Below are 25800 nucleotides of genomic sequence, written 5' to 3'. Positions count from 1 at the left end.
TGCGAGACAGAATTTACTGTCTTGCACGTGAGACAGTTTTCAGATGGTCAAAACTACCTTTGCAACTGCCCTACACGTGGCCACTAACTGTTCAAGAACGTGGGAAACGTCGTGGGCGAGAATCAAGTGAATAACTGCCAGAATAACGGAGTTTGAAACGTGGGAAAGCAGTTACATCGAAAACTGCCAGAAATGTAGACAGTATTTTACTGTCTCGCTGGGCGAGACAGCAAATTTACTGTCTCGCTGGGCGAGACAGCAAACACTGTCTCGCCCGCCGAGACAGCAAATGCTGTCTCGCGAGCCTGTTTTCTGCCAACTGTTCTCGGAGGTTATAAATACCCTCCTAAGGCCATTTTTCCAGGGGGCTGATAAGGCTGATCATTTTGAGCACTTCAGAGCAATCCAGAGCAGAGAGAGAGCAGAGGTCTTGAACTTTCGGCCAATCCTTGATATTCAGGCTTTGACTTGATTTCAAGAAGAACGACTATCTTACATCGATAAGATATCGTTTCAATTTCTCACTTCGATAAACGAAGTCAGAATCATAAACCCCTCACGATTCAATCAGAATCTGTGACTTGGTGGTCCACGAGTCAAAGCGCTCCCGGCACAGGCAAAGATCCCACGAAAGCAGTGATCCAAACAACGATCCTGCGTTTATTTTCTCAAGAGTTGTAATTTTCTTTTTGTTGTGTAAAAGAGTCTTATAAAAAGGCTGTTTTCTTTGAATTTATTGTAATCGACCGAAGATATAATGAATTCGACAACAAATTCGACTTTTGGCGAAAACAAACTGGCGACCACAGTGGGAGCCAACGGTCTCGCTGCCGAGACCGTCGTGTCGCAGCCGATCAAGATTCCAGTTGAATCCATGGTCGAATAACGAAAAGATCTCGTCAGAGACAACGCCAACGCCGCGCTCACCAAATGGCTAAGGCCTTAGAACAAACCGACGGGGTTCGTTATCACGCGGACCTAGAGTCGAGGAGACATCGAGTGGTTCAGTTGCCTCAACAACCAATCACTCGTATCTCTGCTAAAATAACGACCATCGAGTGGTTCAGTTGTCTCAACAACCAATCATTCATGTCTCTGCTAAACTCACGACGGAGGAATGGACTATTGTCAAAAGGACTCGTTCAACCCTCAAAGAGCGTATACGAAAACGTCGTGCAAACGCTGCTCTTATTGGTGCTCTCTCACAACAAAGACGAGAAAGGAGGAAGGAAACGGTGACCAAAGAACCACCGAAACTCCGCCAAGTTTGGATTCCAAAGTCTGGACTTATGCAAAATCAGCATTCGGAGCCCGTTAAGACCCCATACCCGCAAATGGGTGGTTTTAGACGTGCGTGTCCCAACATAACCTTGGATCGCTCAAAGACAAAAATAAATTGTCCTGTCCCCTTTGTTTAAAACTGGGTTCTTCACGGTGGCGATGGAGTGCCTCCCTCGGATGCTCGCGTCGAGTTTGCTCTCCGTTGACGATCCGCACGTCTTGATTCACTGGAACGATGTCTTCTCCTCACGATTTTGACGTTGTGGAGAACTTGCGTGGTAAGTTTTAGAACTCTGAACGAGTTGATAACTCTGAACGAATTGATAACTCTGAACGAGTTTTAACTTTATGAAAGAGTTGATTTGAACCGAAAATCGGTTAATAAGCCAAGGACAGAGGCTCCCTGTTGCTGAAGTTGAAGATGATCTTCGTTGGAAGATGATGTCGATCTCCTCAAAAGCCTGTCTCCAGTGGTCGATCCAAGCCAAGAAAATCGAACCGAACCCCAAGCCCCTCTGGAACTAGAAAATCTCCAACCGAAAGGAACCCCTAACTCAGTTGAGTTTACCCTATTTATAGGGAATTAAGGGGCATAACCGCCCCCTTAATTCTCTCCATAATGGGGTGTAACCGCCCCCAAATTGTGGGAAACGATTTTAGAACCGTTCAGCTCATGTTGAATGAGTCAAACGCCCACGTTGGCGTTCAGGACCCTAACTTCGCCTCTTAGAATTGAGACGCGGAGTTGGGTACCCGCAGGGCGTAGAAAAACGCGAGGGTCGACCTTGGCGTTTTTGATGTTGTAACGCGGGCTTCGACCTTGGCGTTCTTGATGTTGAGACGCGGGGTTCGACCCTGGCGTTTTGATGTTGTGACGCGGGGTTCGACCCTGGCGTTTTGATGTTGTAACGCGGGCTTCGACCCTGGCGTTTTTGATGTTGTAACGCGGGGTTCGACCCTGGCGTTTTTGATGTTGATACACAGGGAGGACCTCCGCGTCTTGCCTTTGTCATAGCGTTGCAAAGATCATTGTCTTGTAATCTTTATCTTGGCTCCTTAAGAATATGAGAGTCGTCAGATTGTAACTCCCGATGTTGATTGTGAAGGCCGTTGATTAGAGCTTTCATCAGTTGTCGTGAAGATCGTCAGATTGTAACCTTCAGCGATCTACGTGAAAGTCTTCTCAGCATTCAGAGCCCGTTAAGACTCCGTACCCGCAAGGGGGTGGTTTTAGACGTGCGACTCCTGACATAACCTTGGATCGCTCAAGGACAAAAATAAATTGTCCTGAGAATGCCAACAAGGTTTTATCCCCCCAGAAGAAGACGCATTCACCAAATGATATCGTCATACCTGGGAGATCATACCAACAGACGATACGATTTTTTGGCAATCATACCGAGGAATCGTATTATCAAGTTGGGGTTGTGAATAATTTTCGAAAGAGAGTTATTCGAGAGATAAGAGAGTTATTCGAGGAATAAACTCTCATTGTTCCTGTGCGCGACTCGTTAAAGCAGCATTATCAGAATGTGACTGTTTCAAACGAGAAGTCATTCCACGAAAAGTCTCTGTGTTATCGAAGCCTAAGCCGAGACATTTCCGCAAAAGAAAATCAGCAGCCCAAGATGATGAATTCCCTGAAGTCACCATCAACGTGGCTGATAAAAGAAAGTCTAAGCGGCATTCAAGTGACTCAAATCCCGACTTTTCCCCAGAAGGAAAAGTCAATTCAAGAATCGCCCGACGGAACAGACGATACGATTTTTTGGCAATCATACCGATGAATCGTATTATCAAGTTGAAGTTGTGAATAATTTTCGAAAGAGAGTTATTCGAGAGATAAACTCTCGTTGTTCCTGTGCGCGACTCGTTAAAACAGCATTATCAGAATGTGACTGTTTCAAACGAGAAGTCATCCCACGAAAAGTCTCTGTATTATCGAAACCTAAGCCGAGACATTTCCGCAAAAGAAGAGCAGCTGTCCAAAATGATGAATTCCCTGAAGTCACCATCAACGTGGCTGATAGAAGAAAGTCTAAACAGCATTCAAGTGACTCAAATCCCGACTTTTCCCCGAAAGGAAAAGTCAATCCAAGAATTGCTCAAAGGATGTCTCGACTCCAATTAGGAGCTATCAGACGCAGAGACTACAAGAGAATGCAAGAAGGAATGTCCTCGGAGGATGAATTCTCGGACACTTATTCTGCAATCGCTTCTGATGATACAATGTCTAGCACAGGACAAATCAGAGAAGTATTCACAATCACTGCTGATCAGTTCACTCAAATACTTCAGGAAGCTCTAGCCAAACAACGTGAAGAAATTAGAGCTGAAGTGAAGACAGAAATGAAGTTGGCTATCCAACAAATGAGAGAACTGTTAACTCAACAGCCTCAACCTCCTGAGTCCAATCAGCGATTTGAATCCAGCCACCACACTCGGAATGTTGTAGATGACAGTGATCCAGAGGTGGATGAAGTCATTATGGCTGATACACCTCCCAATGGCAATAACGCTGGGGGTGGTTTAACGGATCCTCCCAATAACGATATTGGGGGTGGTTCAATAGCACCTCTCACTGGGGGTGGTCCAATTATCTTTACTCGACATCATTCAGAAAGAAATGAAGACGATGACGGGAAAATGCAAAAACTTGAAGACAAAATCAATGCTTTGATGACGGCTCAAGAAGTTAAGAAGACGGGTATTCCATGTCCTTATCCGAGGGAATGGGATTCAATACCATACCCGACCAAATTCAATCTGATTAACTTCACACCGTTTGAGGGGAAGAGTTCGCCGATTCAGCACCTGATTTATTTCAAGTCTCATTTGGGCATAATCTCTGGAAACGAGGCCTTAATGATCCGGTCATTCGTTGGCACCCTTCGTGGGCCGGTCATTCGTTGGCACCCTTCGTGGGCCCACCTTCGATTGGTACCGACGTCTCAAGCCAGGAAGCATTAATTGCTGGGATGACATGGAAAGTTTGTTCCTCAGCAATTTCTTCGATGATGACACCGAAGTGTCAATCGGAACCCTTTTGGATGAGAAGCAAAAAGACGGAGAGTCAGTTGACAACTTTGTCAAACGTTTCCGTAACAAAGCAATGAATTGCAGAGATCCTATCACGGAGGAGTTCATCCTGCAAACATGCCACAATAACCTCTCCATCGATGTCTTGGAAGCTCTGGGGGTCGTGCCATCCACAACTTGGAAGGAGTTAAAATCTCGGGGTGAACAAGCTGAGCACTTTCTTAAAAGAAAGAAAGCTGAGAGAGGTCAACCAATGACATCTGCAATCATTGAGAATGCGACTCTCGATCCGAGGTTTCAAAAGGAATATTCTTTCGAAGATGATGAAGCTCCAGCCATCTTGGAATACCTCCTCGCTAATGACAAAATCGAGCTACCACCTATTAAAGATCAGGAGGAATCTATAATGATTGCGGATCCAAATTACTGTGCGTACCACAGAAGGGTTCTTCATCCCACCGAGATTTGCTTTGGACTCAAAAATAAGATCCAAGCCCTAATTGACTCCGGCGTCATAACGACGAAAGAAGTCGAATAAAGACGACCATAAACTCCATTGGGTACACGAGTATAAACTGTTTCCCCTCACTCCGAAAAGTATACGAGTATAAACTGCTCCTCGATACTCCAAAAGGTATATGAGTCTAAACTATTTCCTTTCCTTCACGGGAAGTTCCTGGAGAGCGCTATGCATAGTACTCTTAAGGATAACCCGATCATACAGCTGAATATAATGATAAACTCAGTTTCATAAGAAAAGCTGGGGGTGGATGGTTCATGTAACGGGAAGTTCTCGGAAGAATACTACATGTAATTTTTTTAGGGATAACCCGATCATTATGAACAAAGTGATAAACACTAAACTCCTACTGACTTCTGAATACTCTTTTGCTGAGATGAGATTCGATCACCTCTTTAGATCAATCTTCCCTCACAAAATTCCCATTTTGGTCAAACCTTTAAACAATTAGGACCAAAGCCAAAATCTCCTCTCGTTTCGTTAACGATCAAACCTTTAAACAGTTAAGATCGTCTCAAATTCCCATCTTGGTCAAACCTTTAAACATTTAGGACCAAAGCCAAAATCCCCTCTTGATTCCTTCCATGAACAAGAGGTCCACCTTCGATTTGCGCAATCAAACCTATGAAAGTTAGGATTGCTTCAAATTTCAATTGATCAAACCTTATTCAGATTCTCTGAATAGAAATCCCACTTCAAATTTCATTTGTACCAGGAGATAGAATATAAAATTCTTCCTCTCCGATTCCGGGTTTATCTCTACCAACAAACAAGAGATCAGGAGATAGAATATAAAATTCTTCCTCTCCATCATCGGGTTCATCTCTACCAACAAACAAGAGACCAGGAGATAGAATATAAAATTCTTCCTCTCCGATTCCGGGTTTATCTCTACCAACAAACAAGAGACCAGGAGATAGAATATAAAATTCTTCCTCTCCATCATCGGGTTCATCTCTACCAACAAACAAGAGACCAGAATACTCCAATAGGTATACGAGTCTAAACTATTTCCCTAATCTCAACAGGAAGTTTCTGGAGAATATCACTCAGAATATTCTTAAGAATAACCTGAATACTCCAATAGGTACACGAGTCTAAACTGTTTCCCTACCATCAACAGGAAGTTTCTGGAGAATATTACTCAGAATATTCTTAAGAATAACCTGATTACCTCCCAACGGGTATATGAGGTTAAACTATTTCCCGAACACTCCAATAAAGTATATGAGTATAAACTATCTCTACAATAGCAGTTCTAATTCAAGACTTCGACGACGGTCACACGATAAACGCAGCACCGGAAGAATTTTAGCTATTCTACAAAGCACTGAATAGGCTAAAAGATGACGAAGTCAAGAGTTGAAGCCATTTATGGGGGCGAGACAGACTTTTACTGTCTCGCCCACGCGAGACAGTTTTCACTGTCTCGCCCCCGCGAGACAGTATTTACTGTCTCGCCGTGCGAGACAGAATTTACTGTCTTGCACGTGAGACAGTTTTCAGATGGTCAAAACTACCTTTGCAACTGCCCTACACGTGGCCACTAACTGTTCAAGAACGTGGGAAACGTCGTGGGCGAGAATCACGTGGATAACTGCCAAAATAACGGAGTTTGAAATGTGGGAAGGCAGTTAAAACGAAAACTGCCTGCGGTTACTGTTTCCAAGACAGTATTTACTGTCTCGCGGGTCGAGACAGCAAACACTGTCTCGCCCAGCGAGACAGCAAACACTGTCTCGCCCGCCGAGACAGCAAATACTGTCTCGCGAGCCTGTTTTCTGCCAACTGTTCTTGGAGGTTATAAATACCCTCCTAAGGCCATTTTTCCAGGGGGCTGATAAGGCTGATCATTTTGAGCACTTCAGAGCAATCCAGAGCAGAGAGAGAGCAGAGGTCTTGAACTTTCGGCCAATCCTTGATATTCAGGCTTTGACTTGATTTCAAGAAGAACGACTATCTTACATCGATAAGATATCGTTTCAATTTCTCACTTCGATAAACGAAGTCAGAATCATAAACCCCTCACGATTCAATCAGAATCTGTGATTTGGTGGTCCACGGGCTAACGCACCCCCGGCACAGGCAAAGATCCCACGCAAGCAGCGATCCAAACAACGATCCTGCGTTTGTTTCTCAAGAGTTATAATTTTTATTTTGTTGTGTAAAAGAGTCTTATAAAAAGGCTGTTTTCTTTGAATTTATTGTAATCGACTAAAGATATAATGAATTCGACAACAAATTCGACTTTTGGCGAAAACAATCAGTTTCCCATGTAAAATGCAAGAACATATATTGCTCGATCTGGATTAATATTTCTCAAAAGTTTTAATAAAAAAAGGAAAAAAATGAAATATTTTGCTCATATTCATCCTTGAGAATCGATTATAGGTAACACTCTCTTTGATATTCTCTCTACAGAAATTGGATGGAAGAAAAAGTTTAAATAGCAGAAAATGGACATAAACATGATCCATGTTACAACAAATCCATATCATAAACGTGGGCTTAATTACTCTTATTACTAACCACGGCTTGTAGGAATCCACACATTTAGGCAATTATTAAGAATAAATCTAACACTGTTTAGTCATAAATAAGTGAATTGGATGCCAATTAAGCTTAATTTTCATTCCTTGAAACAAATATCAGCCGTAAATATATTCATTATTATTCAATTAAATTAAATATAAAGTAATTTAACTCTAAATTCTCATGTAAATATGTACATTATGTTCAAGTCTACTACGATCCACCGTGGGTAATTTAGACAATAGAGAGGTTTCAATATAGCGCCCACAACTCTCTCGGTTTTGGATTCTCTTAAATTTAGTTCCTCTAACCAGGTTAAATCGCCATCTTTTATGGGTCGAAACCTGGACTCACGCAGCGGTGTCAATTTTTAGAAAATCCGCATTTAATTCGTGGCCGGTGGGATTTGAAACTGGGTTGCTCTGATACCATCTTAAATTTAGCTTCTCTAACCATTACACCAAAACACTAAAATTATGGTAATTATTAAGGATTATAGTTTTATATTAATTCTAACCGATTCGATTCCAACCTGTGTTATCCACACGCGCACAGAAAAAAAAGAGAGGAAAAAGTCAATACTATGATGGTCCCTCCTCTCTCTCAAGGAAACCAGTCATCCTTAGAACTTGATCTCTAAATCTTCTCAGGTCCCTCCCTTTAAGCGTCCTTCCGCTTCCGACCCACAACGTCGCCGTCTCCTCTGCCCTGCGCTCCGCCATGACATGCGGCGGGACCACCATCCATCCTCCATGGCACCATCTTCCAGGCTTCTTGGTCCGGGCGGCCGGTTTCAACCGAGGCTCCGAGGCTCGCCTTGGCCGGAGTCGGTTTCCGGCCACAGTATTTCGGCCTCTTGGAACTCTTCTTCTTTTGCCTCCTCCGTCACCATTTTTGTTGGATAATTGGTGGGATTTTTGTGCATGATTTAGTTGCATACTTTTGGTTTATTTATTTATTTATAGAGGGTATCAAAGTGTGGGAATTAAGGAATCTTGAATTATTGAGTCATTAGCACATAAGCGCGTAATGATGACCTCATCTCTAGGAGACTAGGACCAAGCTTGCATAAAGCTTTGCCATTTTCCGTACTTGGACGCTTTTGCCATTTTCCGTACTTGGACGCTTAGTTAATTAATGTTGGGGGAGAATTTGGCCCCAATTTAGAGTTGATGAGCCGTTAGAAATCAATTTTAACCCAAAAGCTATAGCTATCAGGTATTGACTCAAACTCCTATTTATTAAATGTTGCTTAAATTTTAACCCAATTTAAAGTATTATTTATTAAATGTTGCTTAAAATTCTTAATCTCTAACCAAATTAAGACACATTTTTAATGATTTAAACGAATATTCCAGCACATATTGAATCGCAATTGCAGTGATATCTAGTTGCATTAATATTATAGTGCAACGTATGCTATGATTTTTTCCTTCTCTATATGATTTTCTATAGTTATATTTACTTATGTATAAATATAATATAAACAATATCAAGTTAGTGCAACTGGTGAATAAATATAATATGAATCATATATTGTATAATAATTTGCCTAAGAACTCTATTTTTGACCCTTACAAGTTACAAGAGGCGATACAATTCCTAACGACTCACTCATGTCTTCTGCATTGGACCAGAACAACCCCTAGCATGAGAGATGTTCTGATAAGATTTTTATTCATAAATCTTAAGGATTAATTATAAATAAATCATGTGTATTATGATGCTATAATCACTTATATTTCCCAAGTTTTTTTTAATAATTTAGTCTAAAGGAATTTAACCCACTACACGTGGAAGATTTCATTACGGCTCTCAAGATCTTGGTTCGTCACCTGCAGGTAGTTATAAATAAGAAAAAAGTCTGTTTTCACTTTTCCTGGGTGGCTTATTGATAAAGTTGATAAGATGAGGAGAAGGTTTTTGTGGACTGGTTCTTTGGAACATAAGAATTCTTCTAATTTGGTTAAATGGGATGAGGTGTGCAAACCCAAAAAGCTTGGTGGATTGGGTATTATAAATTTGAGAACTATGAATAAAGCTTTGCTGGGAAAATGGATTTGGAAGTGGTTTGATAATAAAATGGAGCTGTGGAAACAAATAAGTTTTTACAAGTATTTTGAGAACAAAAATTGGACAGCATATTTTTATTCTAGCAAGAGGTCTTTATCTCATTTTTGGAAGAATTTTTTTATTGATGTTGAAAGCTTCTTGTGCAGTACTAGTGTAAAAGTGGGGAATGGAAATCAAACTATTTTCTGGTTTGATAAATGGTCAGGTGCAAATACACTGGCTTCTATGTTTCCTGCTCTTTTTCATATTGCAGAGTCCCCCTATGCTTCTATTAGCAGTTTGAGGAAAAAAATTAATAATGAGTGGGTTTGGGATATCAAATTTCAAAGCCTATGCTTCTATTAGCAGTTTGAGGAAAAAAATTAATAATGAGTGGGTTTGGGATATCAAATTTCAAAGACAATTGACAGGAAATCTGGTTTTTGAAAAAAATTAATAATGAGTGGGTTTGGGATATCAAATTTCAAAGACAATTGACAGGAAATCTGGTTTTTCAATATTTTGATATGTTGAAGAGTTTTATGCTTATTAATTTTGTTCACAGAGAGGATAAAAGAATGTGGAATTGGGAAGCAAAAGGCAAGTTCACTGTTAAATCATATTATCATTTTCTTATTGATGGAGGCTTAAGGTATGAATGCACAAATCTTTGGAAACTCCCTGTTCCTTTAAAAGTGAAGTTTCTGGTTTGGTTGGCTTTAAGAAGTGGTTTAAACACAAAAAAAAAAATAGAGAAGAAAGGAATTCATATAGATATGAGGTGTTGTTTTTGTTCTAAAGAAGAGGAAAATCATCTTCATCTCTTTGTTAAATGTGAGTTTGTATACTCAATCTGGAGGTCTATTCAACACAAAATGAAAATTAAAAAAAGACTGCACTTTATATTCTTTAAAAGAAATTTGGAAGAGTTGGAGTGATGAGAAATATGTTGGTGGGAATATAGAAAGAGATGTGATTATTTGTTCTCTTATTTGGTGTATTTGGCAGGAAAGAAATGATAGAATTTTTACAAATAAGAGGAGGAGATCATTAGAACTTCTGAATAAAATTTTGACTTTTGCAAAATTTTGGATAGGTTCACAGATTTCTGATCGTGAAGCTAGATTACAAGAGAGGAGGAGGAAGAAGGCTGCTGCAAATGTTTCAGTTCCTGTGGCGGGGGTGATTGAACTGCTGGAATGAAAGTTAAGTTGGAAAAAGTGATCTTTTTTGTGGTTTAAAAATGAAAAATCTGTATAAATGTTGGTATTATGTTACATTTTCTGATATTTTGTTGCTAGATATCAGTAGGGGAGGAGACTTGGTGAAGTTTTTTATTTTGTAAAGCTTTGATGAACTAGGGTACTCATTCTTAGTTGGGGATGAGTGCTATTTTTGTAACAGCCTTTTTTGCCTAATTTAGCTGGCTGGATTACTATTTTGGTAATCCATCCTTTCTCTCAAAAAAAATAATGATGAAGATTAGAAAAATATTAGAAAAACGATCTTGATGCAAGAACAAGAACGGATTCATTGTGATTCAAAAACATGGAAGGGTTCATCCGAAAACATGGAAGAAGTACTTGGACGGATTCTAGGCTATGATCCAAAAAATCCTAACCATTGCTCAAAAAGATACCAAGCATATATAACTAAATCTTTGTCATTTCACATACTCGGAAGCTTTACGCTTAGCTCACTAAGTATTATTTGCAAAAGTTGCATAAAAAGCCAAATCTTTAACTAAATTAAGACATATATTTAACGATTTGAAACTATCCAGCACATATTATAATGTTGTGTGCAAATAACTGGGATTTGGAAAATATTAGAAAAGCCATCTTGATGCAAAGAACAAGTATGGATTCATTATGATCCAAAAACAATGAAGAACTTGGATGGATTCTACGTTAGGATTCAAGAAATCCCAACAATGGTTAAAAAGATGCCAACTGTTTATCTTGTTGAATTTTCACTCACTTTAGCTTATTGATTTGACGCCAGCTATTTTTCCTTCCTTTTTTTTAATTTTTTTTCCCGCTTTTTACAAAATCCAGTTTCCATATTAAAAGGTAGATTTTCATAGCTAATTGAGTAGTGCCAGGAGGACCCAGAAACGGGACAGATTTAGGGAACCGGTGATGTTGAGGGGACAGCCATGTAGCGGATGATTAATGAGCTGGAGAATATGAATATCAATGAGGGGTGTTTTAGTAATTTATGTTGTCATCTCTCCTAACCTTTAATTGCAATATACCCTAATTTCCCCCCACATGATCCACAACTAGGGGTGTTATCGGAGCGGATACGGCTCGAATATCGCACTTACCATATCCATATCCGCTTTTTATAAACGGATACGGATACGGATACGGATACGGATCATTCTCGGTAAGAAAAAACCTTAACCATATCCGCACTTATCGGAAACGGATACGGATCGGATATTTGAGAATCGGATCGGATACGATCACGGATACAAACGGATATTCACATATAATTAGAATTACAATCAAATAGGTAAATGTATGTGGTTGTAGGCTTCTCCTTAATTCACATATAATTAGAATTACTGAAATTGAGCACAAATCTATTACTATTAGACATATAATGTTCATCAAAAACCTTCAGTTGCACAACCCATGACACAAACATTTCACAAGACAACCATGACACAACAAGAACATCATCCTTACTAATTAAATCACCAAAAACCATTACAAGAGCAAACCCACAGACTTCTCCTATAATCAATAGACAACATAAACGCCAAGTCTGAATGAAATTTTTAAAATAATTTTTTTTTAGAAATGAGAAAGAAGAAATTTTACTTGGGAGGAGATAGGATCACCAAAACTTTGACTCTGATCTCGTAACAGAAGCCCACATGCCACGTCCAAGCTTCCATGTAAGAACAATTTTTCACTGTAGACCCGATCTGCGTTTTTATTACCAAAACCGACCGAAAATTTTTTTAATTACCAAAATCGACCCGTTTTATGCCACGTAGGCTTAAGCCCATTTCCTAATTAGTCGGGGTTGCCAACCCCGACTGTTTAGGAATTGTTAAACCCCAATTAAATCAGGTTTAAGGCTTCTAATTACGGTTTAACAACTCCTAAACAGTCGGGGTTGGCAACCCCGACTAATTAGGAAATGAGCTTAAGCCTACGTGGCATAAAACGGGTCGATTTTGGTAATTAAAAAAATTTTCGGTCGGTTTTGGTAATAAAAACGCAGATCGGGTCTACAGTGAAAAATTGTTCTTTAGGTTTTGATTGAATAACTAGCCAAAATCTGAACAAAAATTAAAATAAATCAATAGAAAGAAGGGATTTTACTTGCGAAGTGTCTAACTCAGGTCCCTCTTCGGTCAAATACTTATAATTCACATCCTTCAAATACATCGCCTTCTCCCTCTTCTTCCTCTTCTTCGATTCGCCATCGCCTATCCTCATCATCTGATGAGGATTCAAACAGCTTCACGTCCTTCTCATTCGAATCGGATCTTGCTTCTTGACTTAACGGGCGTCGTAGACTTGAGATCCTTCTGTGGCTCGACGTCGGAGGATAAGGACTCGTCGTCAGGAAATCGTCGGAGGAGGAAGCACGACACCTTTCTTTTTGAGCTCCTCGAACCACTGGAGATCCTCGCGCTTCTTGTTGTGCTCGAATCTGTGGGCGAATTCTTTGTCGATTTCGATCTTGGAGAGATCTTCGTCTCGTGATGTTGGGGTCGGAGACGGGCGAAAATGTCGACCCCCATTTTTTAAAGCAGAAGCGATGAGGGATTGGAGAACCTAGAAAGAGGGATGGCGAAGATGACGAACGGAGGCTGGAAAATTGAATGGGGCTGGAGACGAGAATGAATGGCGTCGCTGGACTCAGGAAATGAACGGGCTAGGGTTAGACACTGGACTTCTTAGTTCTTAGAGGTTTGGGCCAGCGTTACGGTTTGTAATTGTAGTTTTAGACGCCGACCCCTAATCGCGTATATATGCGGATATCCGTATCCGCAACCCTCATATCCGTTACCGAATCCGTATCGAAAAAAATCCGAAACCAGATCCGTATCCGTTACCAGTATCGCCCGGTTTTAAAATTAGTCTACCATATCCGCATCCGTTCGGATACGGATGCGGATCGGTTCGGATATATCCGAACCGTTTGGCACCCCTATCCACAACACTCCTGATTAGGCGTGGAAACAAACCGAATTCGGATCGAATAGCTCAGTATTTGCATTCATATTCCATTCGAATTCGACTATCGAAATTAGTATTCAAATTCGAAACGAATGGGAAATAAATATTAAATTCGATTCTGATGATATCTGAATATTCGACAACTATTCACGAATATTTATTAATAGTATTTCGGTAATCTTTACAAATTGTTCGGTCCATATTTGTTAGATATTCGGCAAATATTTGTTATTCTAGTTTTGAAATAGAACCATACATGATATAGTTGACGAATATGCAACCAAGTGATATAATATCGACAAGTAAAAAATAATTATCCACATTACAATCAGCAAAATAAAATTTTAAGGACTAATAACGAATAGTTTATTAAACAAACGAATCGAATATGTCTATAATTAAATTCTATTCATTTATGAACCAAATAATAAAAATTATTCATTTATTATTAAATGAACTATATGGTCGAATATGACCGAATACTTTGACAATTATTTTGTTAAATATTTGGTTCATTTCCAGCCTTACTCCTTATCTAGCCGCCGTCAGCGACATTGCCATCGAGGCCTACAGTCTATAACCCGTATGGCTGCAAACTTGCGATCATCGTCACAGATGCTACATAAACTCCTCCTCTCGTTGGCTACAGAACCACAGCTCCTCCTCCTTGAAGTAATTAGGCTCTTGATCTTATTATGACACTAAAGCAGCCTTAAAAAATTTTTGAAGTTCATTATATTGCTAGAAAACCGAAGCTATGGACATAAATATATGATCTTTGGGTTGGTGAATCCACAATATGAATCAAATAGGAGCCACATGAGAAACAAAAGGGGAACTGTTATGACAAATTCCCCAGGATAAACTAATATCAATCACATGAGAGCACGAAAAATATCAAGAACACACGAACACAAAGATATACGTGGTTCGACTTGTAGCCTACGTCCACGGACGAAGGAGGAGAAAAGTTTTACTAATTGTGAGGAATACAAAGTGGATTTCTCAATTACTCAATCCTAAATAACACCCCAAAAGCCTAATACAGCTCTCAACTAAAGGAACAAAGAGAAGAATATCAAATAGGTTTCACAAAAGAACTCTCTCTTCTTGATTGATGCTATGAAGATTGATGAATCTAATTAGCTTAAAAAACTGTTCTTATATAGCCTTGAAGTTCACAACTCCTTGCTCTTTAAGGAATAAGAGTTCTAATAGAAAAGGAAGTCCACATGTCCTAAAACCCAACAAGAGTCCAAGTAAGAAAAAACATCTAATATGAGTGGTTGTGCAAAGTCTAATGTATATAAGACTCCTAATCAAAACAAATCAAACTGAAAAGAAACTCCCAAAGCAATATGGATTTGAGTATTTGAGGCAACCTATAACAGGAATAAAATGTTTCAGCAGTAAGGGAAGAAGAGAGGAGATAATGAAATATTACACCATTACACTTACTGAATTAATTCATATATCCAACTTCGAAAATAAAAGTATAATTAATATAATCCACCTCAGCTGTGGGACAGCTTGGTATTGGTCTATTTTTTTTTTAAATTCTAGCTAATTACAAGCTCGCAATAGAGAGATTATTGGGCCGGGTTTGGATCTACCTACCACAATAGCTCCAACAAGAGATACCTTTTCGTTAGGATTTGTATCTTTATCTCATCGAATCATATTTTAAAGATTATGGTTTTATCGTCATGCCTAGATATTTTACCCAGAGTAAGTACTTACCGTTCTTATCTAATAACCTTTTTATCCCTTAAATACTTGCTAATCATAGAATTCTGATCAGTTAATAACATCTTGGTCTATAAATATACATGAACCTTAGAAGGGGAAAAAATTTAAAGAAAAGCCTTTAAATTCTCTGAAAACTTTTTCCCCCTGAGAGAGGAAGAGCACAGTGACAATGGATGCTCTAGAAATCAGCACACCGCAACCAAATGATGGTAATTTTTAATTTTTAATTTTTGTAGTTGTAAATTTGTAATGTTCAATCTAGTTTTGATTAAGTTATTCGCTTATCTTTTTATGAATCAAATTAAATATAGAATTGTGAGGTTCTTCATTCACTTTGATATTTAATCTGATGATTGATGTGTTTTCTTACTGAGAATCATCATAATTTGGTTTTAAATTTAACTCAAAATACAATGTATGTTATATTACAAGAAAATTTTCCATGGAGCAATTTTTTTTGCCTATATCAATTTCTCTTAATTTCCTTAGAAGATTATAGGTCGACATCTCCATGCTACTCATGCGTCCATGATTTAGAATCATTGTGAATTCATATTTTATTATGAAATATTATCTCAGAATTTTTTTTCTAAATTACTACATCTTTTTTTCTGCAAAAAAAAAAAAAAAAGATATGTAAGAATTACAGTAACAGACTTTTTTTTTCCTTCATTTTTTAGGGGATTATAGATCCACATAGTTTTCTGCTTGCTACCCCATGATGATATATTCTCATACAACGGGTGAAAGTATATTTAGCTTCATTTTGTTTGAAGCTTTAGCCAAATAGAATGTGCTTAACAAAATAAACTTGTTTAATCCATATATGTAGCATATTTATTCCCACCTTTTAAAGTAAATCCCTCAAGATACTTCTTCATAATTTCATGTTTCCAATTTTAGGGAATGTTTCTAATTGTACCCCCATCTAATTATAGACGCCAGCTCATTTTTCAATACAATCATGATGTATATATGATGATTTCATTCAACCTACTCCCAAATTCAGGAAAAAACCATGCCAGCTTCATTTACTCATCCATATTTAGTCGCCCAATAAAAACCACCAGCTCATTTTTTAAAGCAATAAATATTGCACGCGTATGGTTTTTTTTTTTTTTGGTCCTCTACTCCTAAAATCTCTCCCAATATTAACACCAATATAAAATATTCAAATCCCATTTTATATACCTGAAAATTATATGTAGGTTAATTTACAAGAAAAATGAATAAGCTAATAAGTCAGAATCATTAGTCATTATATAACCCAGAAGGCAAGTAATGATTTGAATTTTTCACTATGTTATATAGATTTGATTTGTCCATAGACCGTTTATCTTGGCCATTTTCTTAAAGTAGTTTTTTTTTTTAATTTCTGACCTGACAAAATTCTAAATTGCACTGACAATTTTTAGATCCATTTCTATTCTTTTTTTTTTGTGTTATATAAGAAAATAAATGCACCCAATGTTGAGATCAATGAGTCATGGCACCTTCTGTTTAATGTTGAATACAATTTCTTCTTCTCTGACACACCAGAGAATGATCGTCTTATTCAGGGTGATAAGTGTTAATAAACAATTTTTGAGGTGATAAATGAAATTGTTACCATAAACTAATATTGAAATTAGCTTTGGCATCCATTATTTTGGCTAATTAGCACTTGAATCCCTTACGGTCCCCTACTTTGCACCTAAACGCCCTCACCTGTTTCTGGCAGAACTTATGTACGTGAGGTTTTAAAAATTGGCACTTTAATGCCTTCCCTTATTCAAAAGGGTGTTGCTACAAGGATCCAAATAGGGGACCCAAGGCATAGAACATGTGAGGTTTCACCATCCGGTTGCATGATGCATTGTTCATAAACAGTGCATCATGCAACCGGATGGTGACACTTCACCTATCCCATGCCTTGGGTCTCCTATTTGGGTCCACATTAATGTATTCAAAAGGTATCATCGGAATATTCTCATAAAACACTCGAAGAGCAAACCTTGCAACTTTTTAACCTTTAATAGTGCTTGTTGAATTTTACTACCTCTCTTCTACATCAGAGGGAGAGAATGATCATCCCATCGAAGAAGTTCGTCCTCACCTTCAGAACATGGTTCCTCGGCGTCACCTCCTGCATCTTCCTCTCCTTCGTCAACAAGTTCTTCGACTACCGCCAGCAACAGCTGAGCATCTCCTCGATCTGCGTCCAGATCGTCGCCCTCCCCCTCGGCAGGTTCATGGCCGCGGTCCTCCCGACGAAAAAGTTTAGAGTCCCGTTCACTGGCTGGAGTTTCACGCTGAACCCGGGGCCTTTTAACATAAAAGAGCACGTACTCATTACGATATTTGCAAATTCGGGCTCGGGCGGGGTTTACTCCATGCATATTGTTACCATAGTGAAGGCTTTTTATGGCAGGAANGCCGCTGGAATGTTGCTGTCGCAGACTACTCAGGTGAGTGCTTGGTTCTGTCACGAACCATAAATCCAAACTTTCAAATTTACAGGAAAAATACCACGCTCGAAAGAAAAAAACGACTCTCGAAATCGACGTTTAAGTTCCATACGTCAACCTAAAATGTTCGTCGCAAGTTCGGATTATTTACTCACTGAACGTAAACGCATAGTCAGATATCGGTCTCAAGTTCAATGCAAAGCCACAAATATCAAAATGAAATGCCGAAAAAATGATGTCGCGATTAGAATCTAAGTTCCTAACTCTGATTTTTTTTTTTTTTAACGTTGAACCAGTTACTAGGATATGGATGGGCTGGTTTGTTCAGAAGGTACTTGGTGGACTCACCTTATATGTGGTGGCCAGCAAATCTTGTTCAAGTATCTCTCTTCAGGTAGTTATCACTTACCCATGTCTCATAACTTCAGATTTAATTGCATATAGACCCCCCGCAGTATCGTTTTTTTTTTTTTCGAACTTACTATGTCCGTAGTTTCATTGTTGTAGATAGATCCACGGGTCATTTTTTTTGACTCTTTTACCCTCAAGACGGTCTCACTAATTTCTTCCAGGGTAAAAGACTCAAAAAGTTTGACCCGCGGGGTTTACCCCCGACAATGGAACTACAGGAGTAGTAAGTTCAAGACCGTGATATACAAGGGGTCTGTTACCCAAATTTCTAAAGAAAAATATCTCGATTCACAGAGCACTGCATGAGAAAGATAAAAGACCAAAAGGAGGAGTATCAAGACTCCAGTTCTTCTTACTAGTCCTCATCGCAAGCTTCGCCTACTACACTATACCAGGATTTCTCTTCCCTGGAATCTCGATAATATCAGTAGCCTGCTTAATATGGAAAAACTCTATCACTGCTCATCAAATTGGCTCAGGAGTCCATGGCCTCGGCATTGGCTCATTTGGCTTAGATTGGGCGACGGTTGCTGGATTTCTCGGAACTCCATTAGCTGTTCCTTTCTTCGCAATCTGCAACATTATGGCAGGATTTGTGCTTATCGTTTACGTGGTCACTCCTATAGCCTATTGGAGTAATTCGTTTAATGCGAAGAAGTTTGCTCTCATTGCTTCTACTGTTTTTGACTCGGAGGGGATGAGGTATAATACTACAAGGGTAATTGATGATAAAACCTTCACGCTGAATGTGAAGGAGTATGAGGGATACAGTAAGATACATCTTAGTTCGTTTTTCGCATACACTTATGGGTTGAGTTTCGCAACGCTTATGGCTTCTATTACTCATGTGCTCCTCTTCAACGGCAAGTAAGTAACAAAGGGTTAACCGCGGATAGACCCGCCCCTTGGAGTTCTATTGTTGCAGACAGACCCCCCCTCATTGAGAATTTCGACTCTTTCACCCTCGAGAAAGAGGAAATGGTTTTCCGACAGGCAGACCTCCTGAGGGCATAAGAGTAGCAAGAATTCCACTGAGGGTGTCTTCCTGCAACAATTCAACTGTAGGGGTCTGTTCGCGTAACGTTTTTTGAGTATTGGTTCTGATGAGCAATTGTGTCTATTTCTTGGAATTTTCACCATAACCAAATGTGTACTAGGTCTATATGGAACTTGTGGCGACAAACTACTTCAAAAGTACAAAATAAATGTCAAGATGTGCACACAAGATTGATGAAGAAGAACTATGAAGAGGTGCCACAGTGGTGGTTCTATCTTCTGTTGGCTGTAGTTATTGCATTATCCGTATATGCATGTGAAGGGTTTGGTAAACAATTGCAGCTTCCATGGTGGGGTTTGCTCTTAGCTTGCGGCATTGCATTGATTTTCACATTACCTATTGGAGTTATCCAAGCAACTACAAATCAGGTCTGTTGTGAAATTTGAGACAAATTTAAAGTTTAGGGGGGGATATGTGAGATTAAAAAAGTTCATAGGGATTATGTGGATAACCCCTCAAAGTGCAGGGTTTTTTTTTTTGCAAAATTAACCCTTTATTTATGCAATAAAAAATCAATATGTCATAATGCACATAAAATTGCAGGCTGAGATACTATCCTTCTACATCACAACAATTTGCATCTTACTCTAGAAAACTAATGTGATATGAATTTTCAAGATATTGTTAAGCCCTGATTTCATTTTTTTTTCTTTCTTTTTTTGTTTGTCTGTGCAGCAACCAGGACTCAATGTCATCACAGAGTTGGTGATAGGATATCTATTACCAGGAAAACCTCTTGCCAATGTGACCTTCAAGACTTATGGTTACATTAGCATGACACAAGCAATCACACTTATAGCAGACTTCAAATTAGGCCATTACATGAAAATCCCTCCAAAATCCATGTTCTATGCTCAGGTAACAGCTCGCTTCTTCTCTTTCCTTCTTCTTCCGTGATCATGAAAATATGCGAAATTGGAAACGCAGACGTCTCTCCCGCTATATAAACGGGTTAATTGCAACCCTGCACTATTGCCAAACTGTACATACTACTACCCCTGTAGTTCTATTGTCGCAGATAGACCCCCTGGAAGAGTTCTGTTATTGCAGTCGCAGATAAGACTGCCCTGAGTAAAAATCTATTTTTGCGGATAGGCCTCCTGAAAAGGAGCAAAATTTTCCCCTTCAGGGTCTATCTGACAACAATGGAGTAACAGGGATAGTAAGTTCAATCTGACAATAGTACAGAGGGTCTACCCACAATTAAAATCAATGGTCGCATTAACCCGTCGCATAGATGAGCAGGGTTTCGGTTGAACTTTGCATACCTGGTGTTTTTCTTGAAATTTACCCTCTTCGGTTTTTAAATCTTTGCAGCTTGTAGGTACAGTTCTAGCGTCCGCAGCCTACTTTGGTACGGGATGGTATCTACTTACGTCAGTCAACGACATATGCAACAAAGACAAACTACCAGCATCGAGCCCGTGGACTTGTCCTGGCGACGAAGTTTTCTACAATGCCTCGGTAATCTGGGGCCTCGTCGGTCCTCAAAGAATGTTTGGAAACCTCGGTCTCTATTCGAAAATGAATTGGTTTTTCCTCATCGGCTTATTAGCTCCGGTACCAGTTTGGGTGTTATCAAAAGTTTACCCCGAAAAAACCTGGATTAAGCTGATCCACATGCCTATTATCCTTGGAGCTACTTCTGGTATGCCCCCAACAAGATCCGTTAACTACGTGATGTGGGGTATAGTCGGGGTTATCTTCAACTATTATGTGTACAGAAGGTACAAGGCTTGGTGGGCAAAGCATACTTACGTGTTATCTGCTGCTTTGGATGCCGGAGTCGCATTTATGGGAGTCATAGCGTTCTTTGCTTTGGGGAACTACAACATCAACAGCGTCGATTGGTGGGGCGGCGCCAGCGACGACGACAAGTGCACTTTTGCTACTTGCCCTACTGCTCCAGGGATTCACAAAAAAGGGTGCCCCGTTCTCTGATTTTCCTCTTAGGATTTATGAAGTTTGTATGTGTGGTTGTCACGTTTGTATTTTCTTAAGGACTTTGTGCAAAGGTGATGAAGTTGGTAGTTTTGCTATTATTATCAGTGTTATTATGCGGATCTTGGTGGTTAATAAGTTGCTCCATTGTTTGGCTGAGATTACTGATCTTTTATGCGCTTTTGTTATTGAACATGCACCTGCTTCCATCTTCCCAATGAATTGAGATTTAAAATTTTCTTTGAATTAACGCCCTTAATAGATTATTATAACGCTGATTTTGGATAGCTATCATCCAGTTGCTGATAGCCCGCAGACCCCCCTTCGGTTCTGTTGCTGCGCATATAGACCCTGAGTGAAAATTTTGACTCTTTTATTCTCAGGAGGTCTACTCGCCACTTTCTTTCCTAAGGGCTCTATCCGCAACAATAGAACCATTGCGATTGGGGTTTATCCGCAAATGGGCGATATATACATGGGGCATTGCAATTAACCCCAGATTTGTAAATTGCATTTAGTTGGATGGCGAGAGCTTCTTTGCAAATGAATACAGCAGAGAAACACAACAACGTTTCTCCGGGCATAACCACAATAAATATTTCTCAATAATATGTTTTTTAAGTAAATCTTAACCTTTCGAGTAAATCCCAAGTCGCGGTACGGGCCTCAACATCTCGATGCTTGCACAAAAGATCTAGTAAAATCAACCACTCTATATATTTCCTCCATTATAAACATCTATGAGAACTATATGTCAGGATACCGAATACAGCATTTTATAGCAAGAAACAACACCATATATATACCGGCATCAGCCATTTCTTTCAAACTTCAAGACCATTTGTCCAAAATCTTGCAACGTTAATACACAAAACCTTCTAAGTTTGAGGAAGCTTACAGTGAGCATATGAACACTGTAGATATGGCGATGATTCAAACTTCAGCCCGAAGTTCAGAACACGGGATTTGCTCCATTGAAGCTATCACTACATCCTCGTCATTTCTCGGGCATAACCGATAATCCTATACTGATTAGCTGGTAGCGTAGTATTTCTTCATAAGACTCGGATTCTTTCGCCTTCTGAAAGAAAACACATTCATTCATTCTTGATTTCCCACTTTGGTTGCTTCCGAAATGGAACAGATTCTTTAGAGCGAGTGATTTATTTTCAATCAAGACTAGCAATGGAAACAGGCGATAATTAACTTGAAAGAGATTGCTCTTTCAATAGATTTCTGCACATAGAATACACTCCATTCTGCGAATGAATAAGGTGTTATTCATTGTAATAAGGGGGTAAAAATAGCAAGGGCCCCGAAACAAAACTGAAGCCTATAATAAGGGGTAAATTCAGCATATGCCTGGTAATTCAGAAAAAAAAAAGACGAGGATGTTCATTGTAATCATCGTAATTTTTTAGCAAATATCTGAGAGAATAGGCAAAAATGGAAACTAAGAGCTTTACCTGCATCGGTATAAAAAGGTTTCGGCTGATGAAGGAAGTTCCTTTCAAATGTATCTAGATCTTTAATTTTCTAGAATACAACTTCTACAAATATTTACATGAAAAATATCAAGAAAAATACATCTAAACAAAGAATTACTTGCTCCCCTTAGCTGCTCAGCAGCATCAGATGTTCCCTGAAATGAGGGTGGCAGGCTATGGAACTTTGTCAAAAGCACCTGCAAACAACGAATTAATATTACAAGCCCACATGAAAAAGATGGTGAAAATGCTATTAAAGTAATTGCAAACATAACCCACGTCACACAAAAAAAAGACAGAAATTATACACATTTTAGTCTAATGGGTTTTCTTATTTCCCTTCAAATAGCTGCCCAAACTAAAAATAAAAGAAAAATGGTGAAATGCAAGAGGACCCAAATCAATTTAATAGAATAAATTCAACAAAAACACTTTAAATCAAGGGGAAATGTAGCTAAATTGGAAAGAAAGAACGATGCCTCATGCTGCAAGAGGAGATTAGTGCACAAATGGAGATCGTTTTCAGTGAAAACAGTTTTTTGTTTGGGCTTTGTAGTTTATCCGTATCCCGATAGTTACCTCGCAACAAAAAAAATACGTATAAAAATCAAAAAAATGCGGTGAGCGTGGATCGAACACGCGACCTTCAGATCTTCAGTCTGACGCTCTCCCAACTGAGCTATCCCCGCTTGAGATGCAACGGGTAAAAATTTAACTTACAACAACTATCCGAAAATAAACATCATCCACAAACATAAAATCTCTTATAATGCTTTGGATGTTTGCTAAAAATGTATTTAAAATACATCTCCAAAAGACATTTGAATCATCATGAGTGTTTGGCTACGGTTTGGTGTATAAACAATGGTTAGAATATGAATCTACGCTGCTAAACTATGAGAACTCACTTACATTGTGTATTTCTCCATCTTTAATCAAAAAGTTATACTCTCAAGCACAAAGAACATGCTTTTGCTCCACTCTCTGTAAAACCCCAAAAATTGCTTCTCAAAAACTAATACATCAAATTGATTTAGACTTTGTCTAAGCTTGAGTACTCAACAATCTGAATATGTACACAAATATCCTCCTCTTAAGGTTGAAATCCATCCCCTTTGTCTTCACCAATATCCTCCAGTAAAATAATATTGACACAGTATAAAATTATCTTCACTATAACAACTCATGTTCAAATCCAAACAAACATGCATACAGTATAAAATTGCAAAACCCTCAATCACAAGTTCAAAAACTTTTGGATGATATCAAAAGAATCAGAGCAACCAAGTTCAAATCCACCAAACAAGTTTCAACCTATTATTGAAGTTAGATGTCTTCAAATAAAACTCTGAATATACATATAGATTGTTTTCTATATAGAGTAACTCTCACATCGTTTAAACATCTATGTATTTAACAGTCTAAATAGTAGTCTGATGATGGTTTAGGATGCATCTTTGCCTTTTGCTTCTCCTGCGGCTTTCGCCGCAACTTGCTTGTGCTTTTTCTCCTCTGCCTCCTTTGAAGGAACTTTCTTGCTTGCCTACAAACAAGAGAAGATACTGTGATTAGTACAAATTTGTATCCTCCAGATTTCTTACAATAGCAAATTAACATCCTCAAATGTCAATTTTACATGTTCATCAAAGTGAGAAAATCCTAATGAGATATTATAGAAGAACCAAGTGAAGTACTTTCTTTGAGCCTCTTAATCAGTACATAAAACCTTGGTGCTCTGGACATAAAACCTCGGTGACTCTTGACAGTAGTCTACTTCTTGGAATCAAACAAGAAACATGAAAACTTCGTCAAAATGAGAAGAATTATAGAGGCAATAGACAGATTAAGCAGCATAAGTGCATACTCAGAAATAATTCAGATATGGGACTATTTAGTTGTGAGCATAATCTCACATTTAAAGAACTAGAAAGAGTAATATACGTAAACAGAAAGTTTCAAACTAAAAGTTCCAAGTTTTCTGGATTTAACTTAGTTCTCGATCTTTATTTTAGGTCCATCTAATTGCCAAAGAGGCCCAGGTACTCCAAAAGTTGACTAAAAGTGCAAGTTGTATTTAAATTTGAAACTTTGAATTATTAAAATTTGTACTAAATAATTCACTTGAAAGGGAAAACAAAACCAAATTATGATGAAATTAATGTTGAACAAATGCAGGAACCAGCAAGGTAACACACCAAATAAACAACCTAATCGAATCTATTATAACTGTGAATGCTAAATCACATTCATGGAAGTTATTAGAAAAACTAAAAATATGATTAAAATTAATCAAGAATGCTCACTTTGGCTGATCCTAATGATCGATGATACTCTGGCATCGTCTTTCTCCTTGACACTCTTCTCGCAGCTTTAAACCTGCTCTTAACACGACCAGATCCATCTCCAGCAGCCTCAGAATGCAATGCATCAACTCCTTCCAAGTTAACGGGTACATCATTAGAACCACAACTTTCCTTCCCTTCAACCGATATATCAAGTCTCTTATTTGTAAGCATCAATAATTTGTGATTAGCACTCGAAGGCTCCAATTGCTTGCTCCAGCAATCGTCCACCACTGAGGATTTCTCTGGTGCTCGAGTGGCCATCCATCTCTCGAGCCAGGTCCAGCCACTGTTGGGCTCGGTGTTTGAGTCTGACCATGCTGGTTTCTTTTTTGCTGTGCAAGTTCTCAGCTAGAAACAAGGAGGAAAGATTAAATTGGACTACATGTCTTAAAATAAAGAATAAAAATTTGTGCTTTGGGTTGCAGCAACAAGGTGTTACCTGTTGAGAGAATGCATAGGCTAGAGCTCGCTCGCGTCTAGTTGTTGCTTCAAGCTTGTTTTGGATCCTTAGTCTCAGTGTGTCACTGCTCAAAGTACTATCATCCCACTCTTCCTGCAATCGAAAGAAAGGTGATACCAAATTTTTTGGAAGAGAGACTAAAATCCATAGCAAAATACAATCTGGTTGATATTCGTTTACAGTAGGATAAAGTGAGAAGAACTTTTGTTGCATTATATATCCTCCCACCTAGGTTGCAACTATAATTTTCTTTCAATATGCATATCTGGGTAAA

At 38.8% G+C, this 25800-nt stretch overlaps 2 protein-coding genes and 1 non-coding gene across 3 annotated transcripts in view; 1 reads left to right on the top strand and 2 right to left on the bottom strand.

The window, feature by feature from the left end:
* On the top strand, positions 9281-21429 carry LOC109829459 (oligopeptide transporter 5-like). Its single transcript, XM_020396575.1, has 8 exons — positions 9281-9722; positions 10521-10606; positions 17433-17825; positions 18122-18219; positions 18531-19103; positions 19394-19661; positions 19969-20151; positions 20611-21429. Exons 1-8 carry the CDS (start codon positions 9281-9283, stop codon positions 21232-21234), a joined length of 2667 nt encoding a protein of 888 aa, XP_020252164.1. The 3' UTR covers positions 21235-21429.
* Positions 23338-23410, bottom strand: TRNAF-GAA. Its single transcript has one exon. It is a non-coding gene; the product is annotated as a tRNA-Phe (tRNA).
* LOC109846828 (protein IQ-DOMAIN 1) overlaps positions 24010-25800 on the bottom strand; it is a 3194-nt gene continuing 1403 nt past the window's right edge. The window contains exons 4-6 of the mRNA XM_020416070.1: positions 25506-25619; positions 25025-25414; positions 24010-24264 (exon numbers count right to left, since the gene is read on the bottom strand). Coding sequence (XP_020271659.1) covers positions 24166-24264; positions 25025-25414; positions 25506-25619 — 603 coding nt within the window. The 3' untranslated portion in view covers positions 24010-24165. The remainder of the gene's footprint in view (positions 24265-25024; positions 25415-25505; positions 25620-25800) is intronic.

Source organism: Asparagus officinalis, chromosome 1 (genome assembly GCF_001876935.1).
Source record: "Asparagus officinalis chromosome 1, Aspof.V1, whole genome shotgun sequence".
Classification (NCBI taxonomy): Eukaryota; Viridiplantae; Streptophyta; class Magnoliopsida; order Asparagales; family Asparagaceae; genus Asparagus; species Asparagus officinalis.
The sequence above is the reverse complement of the archived record's forward strand: the minus strand, read 5'-3'. Positions and strand labels throughout refer to the sequence as shown.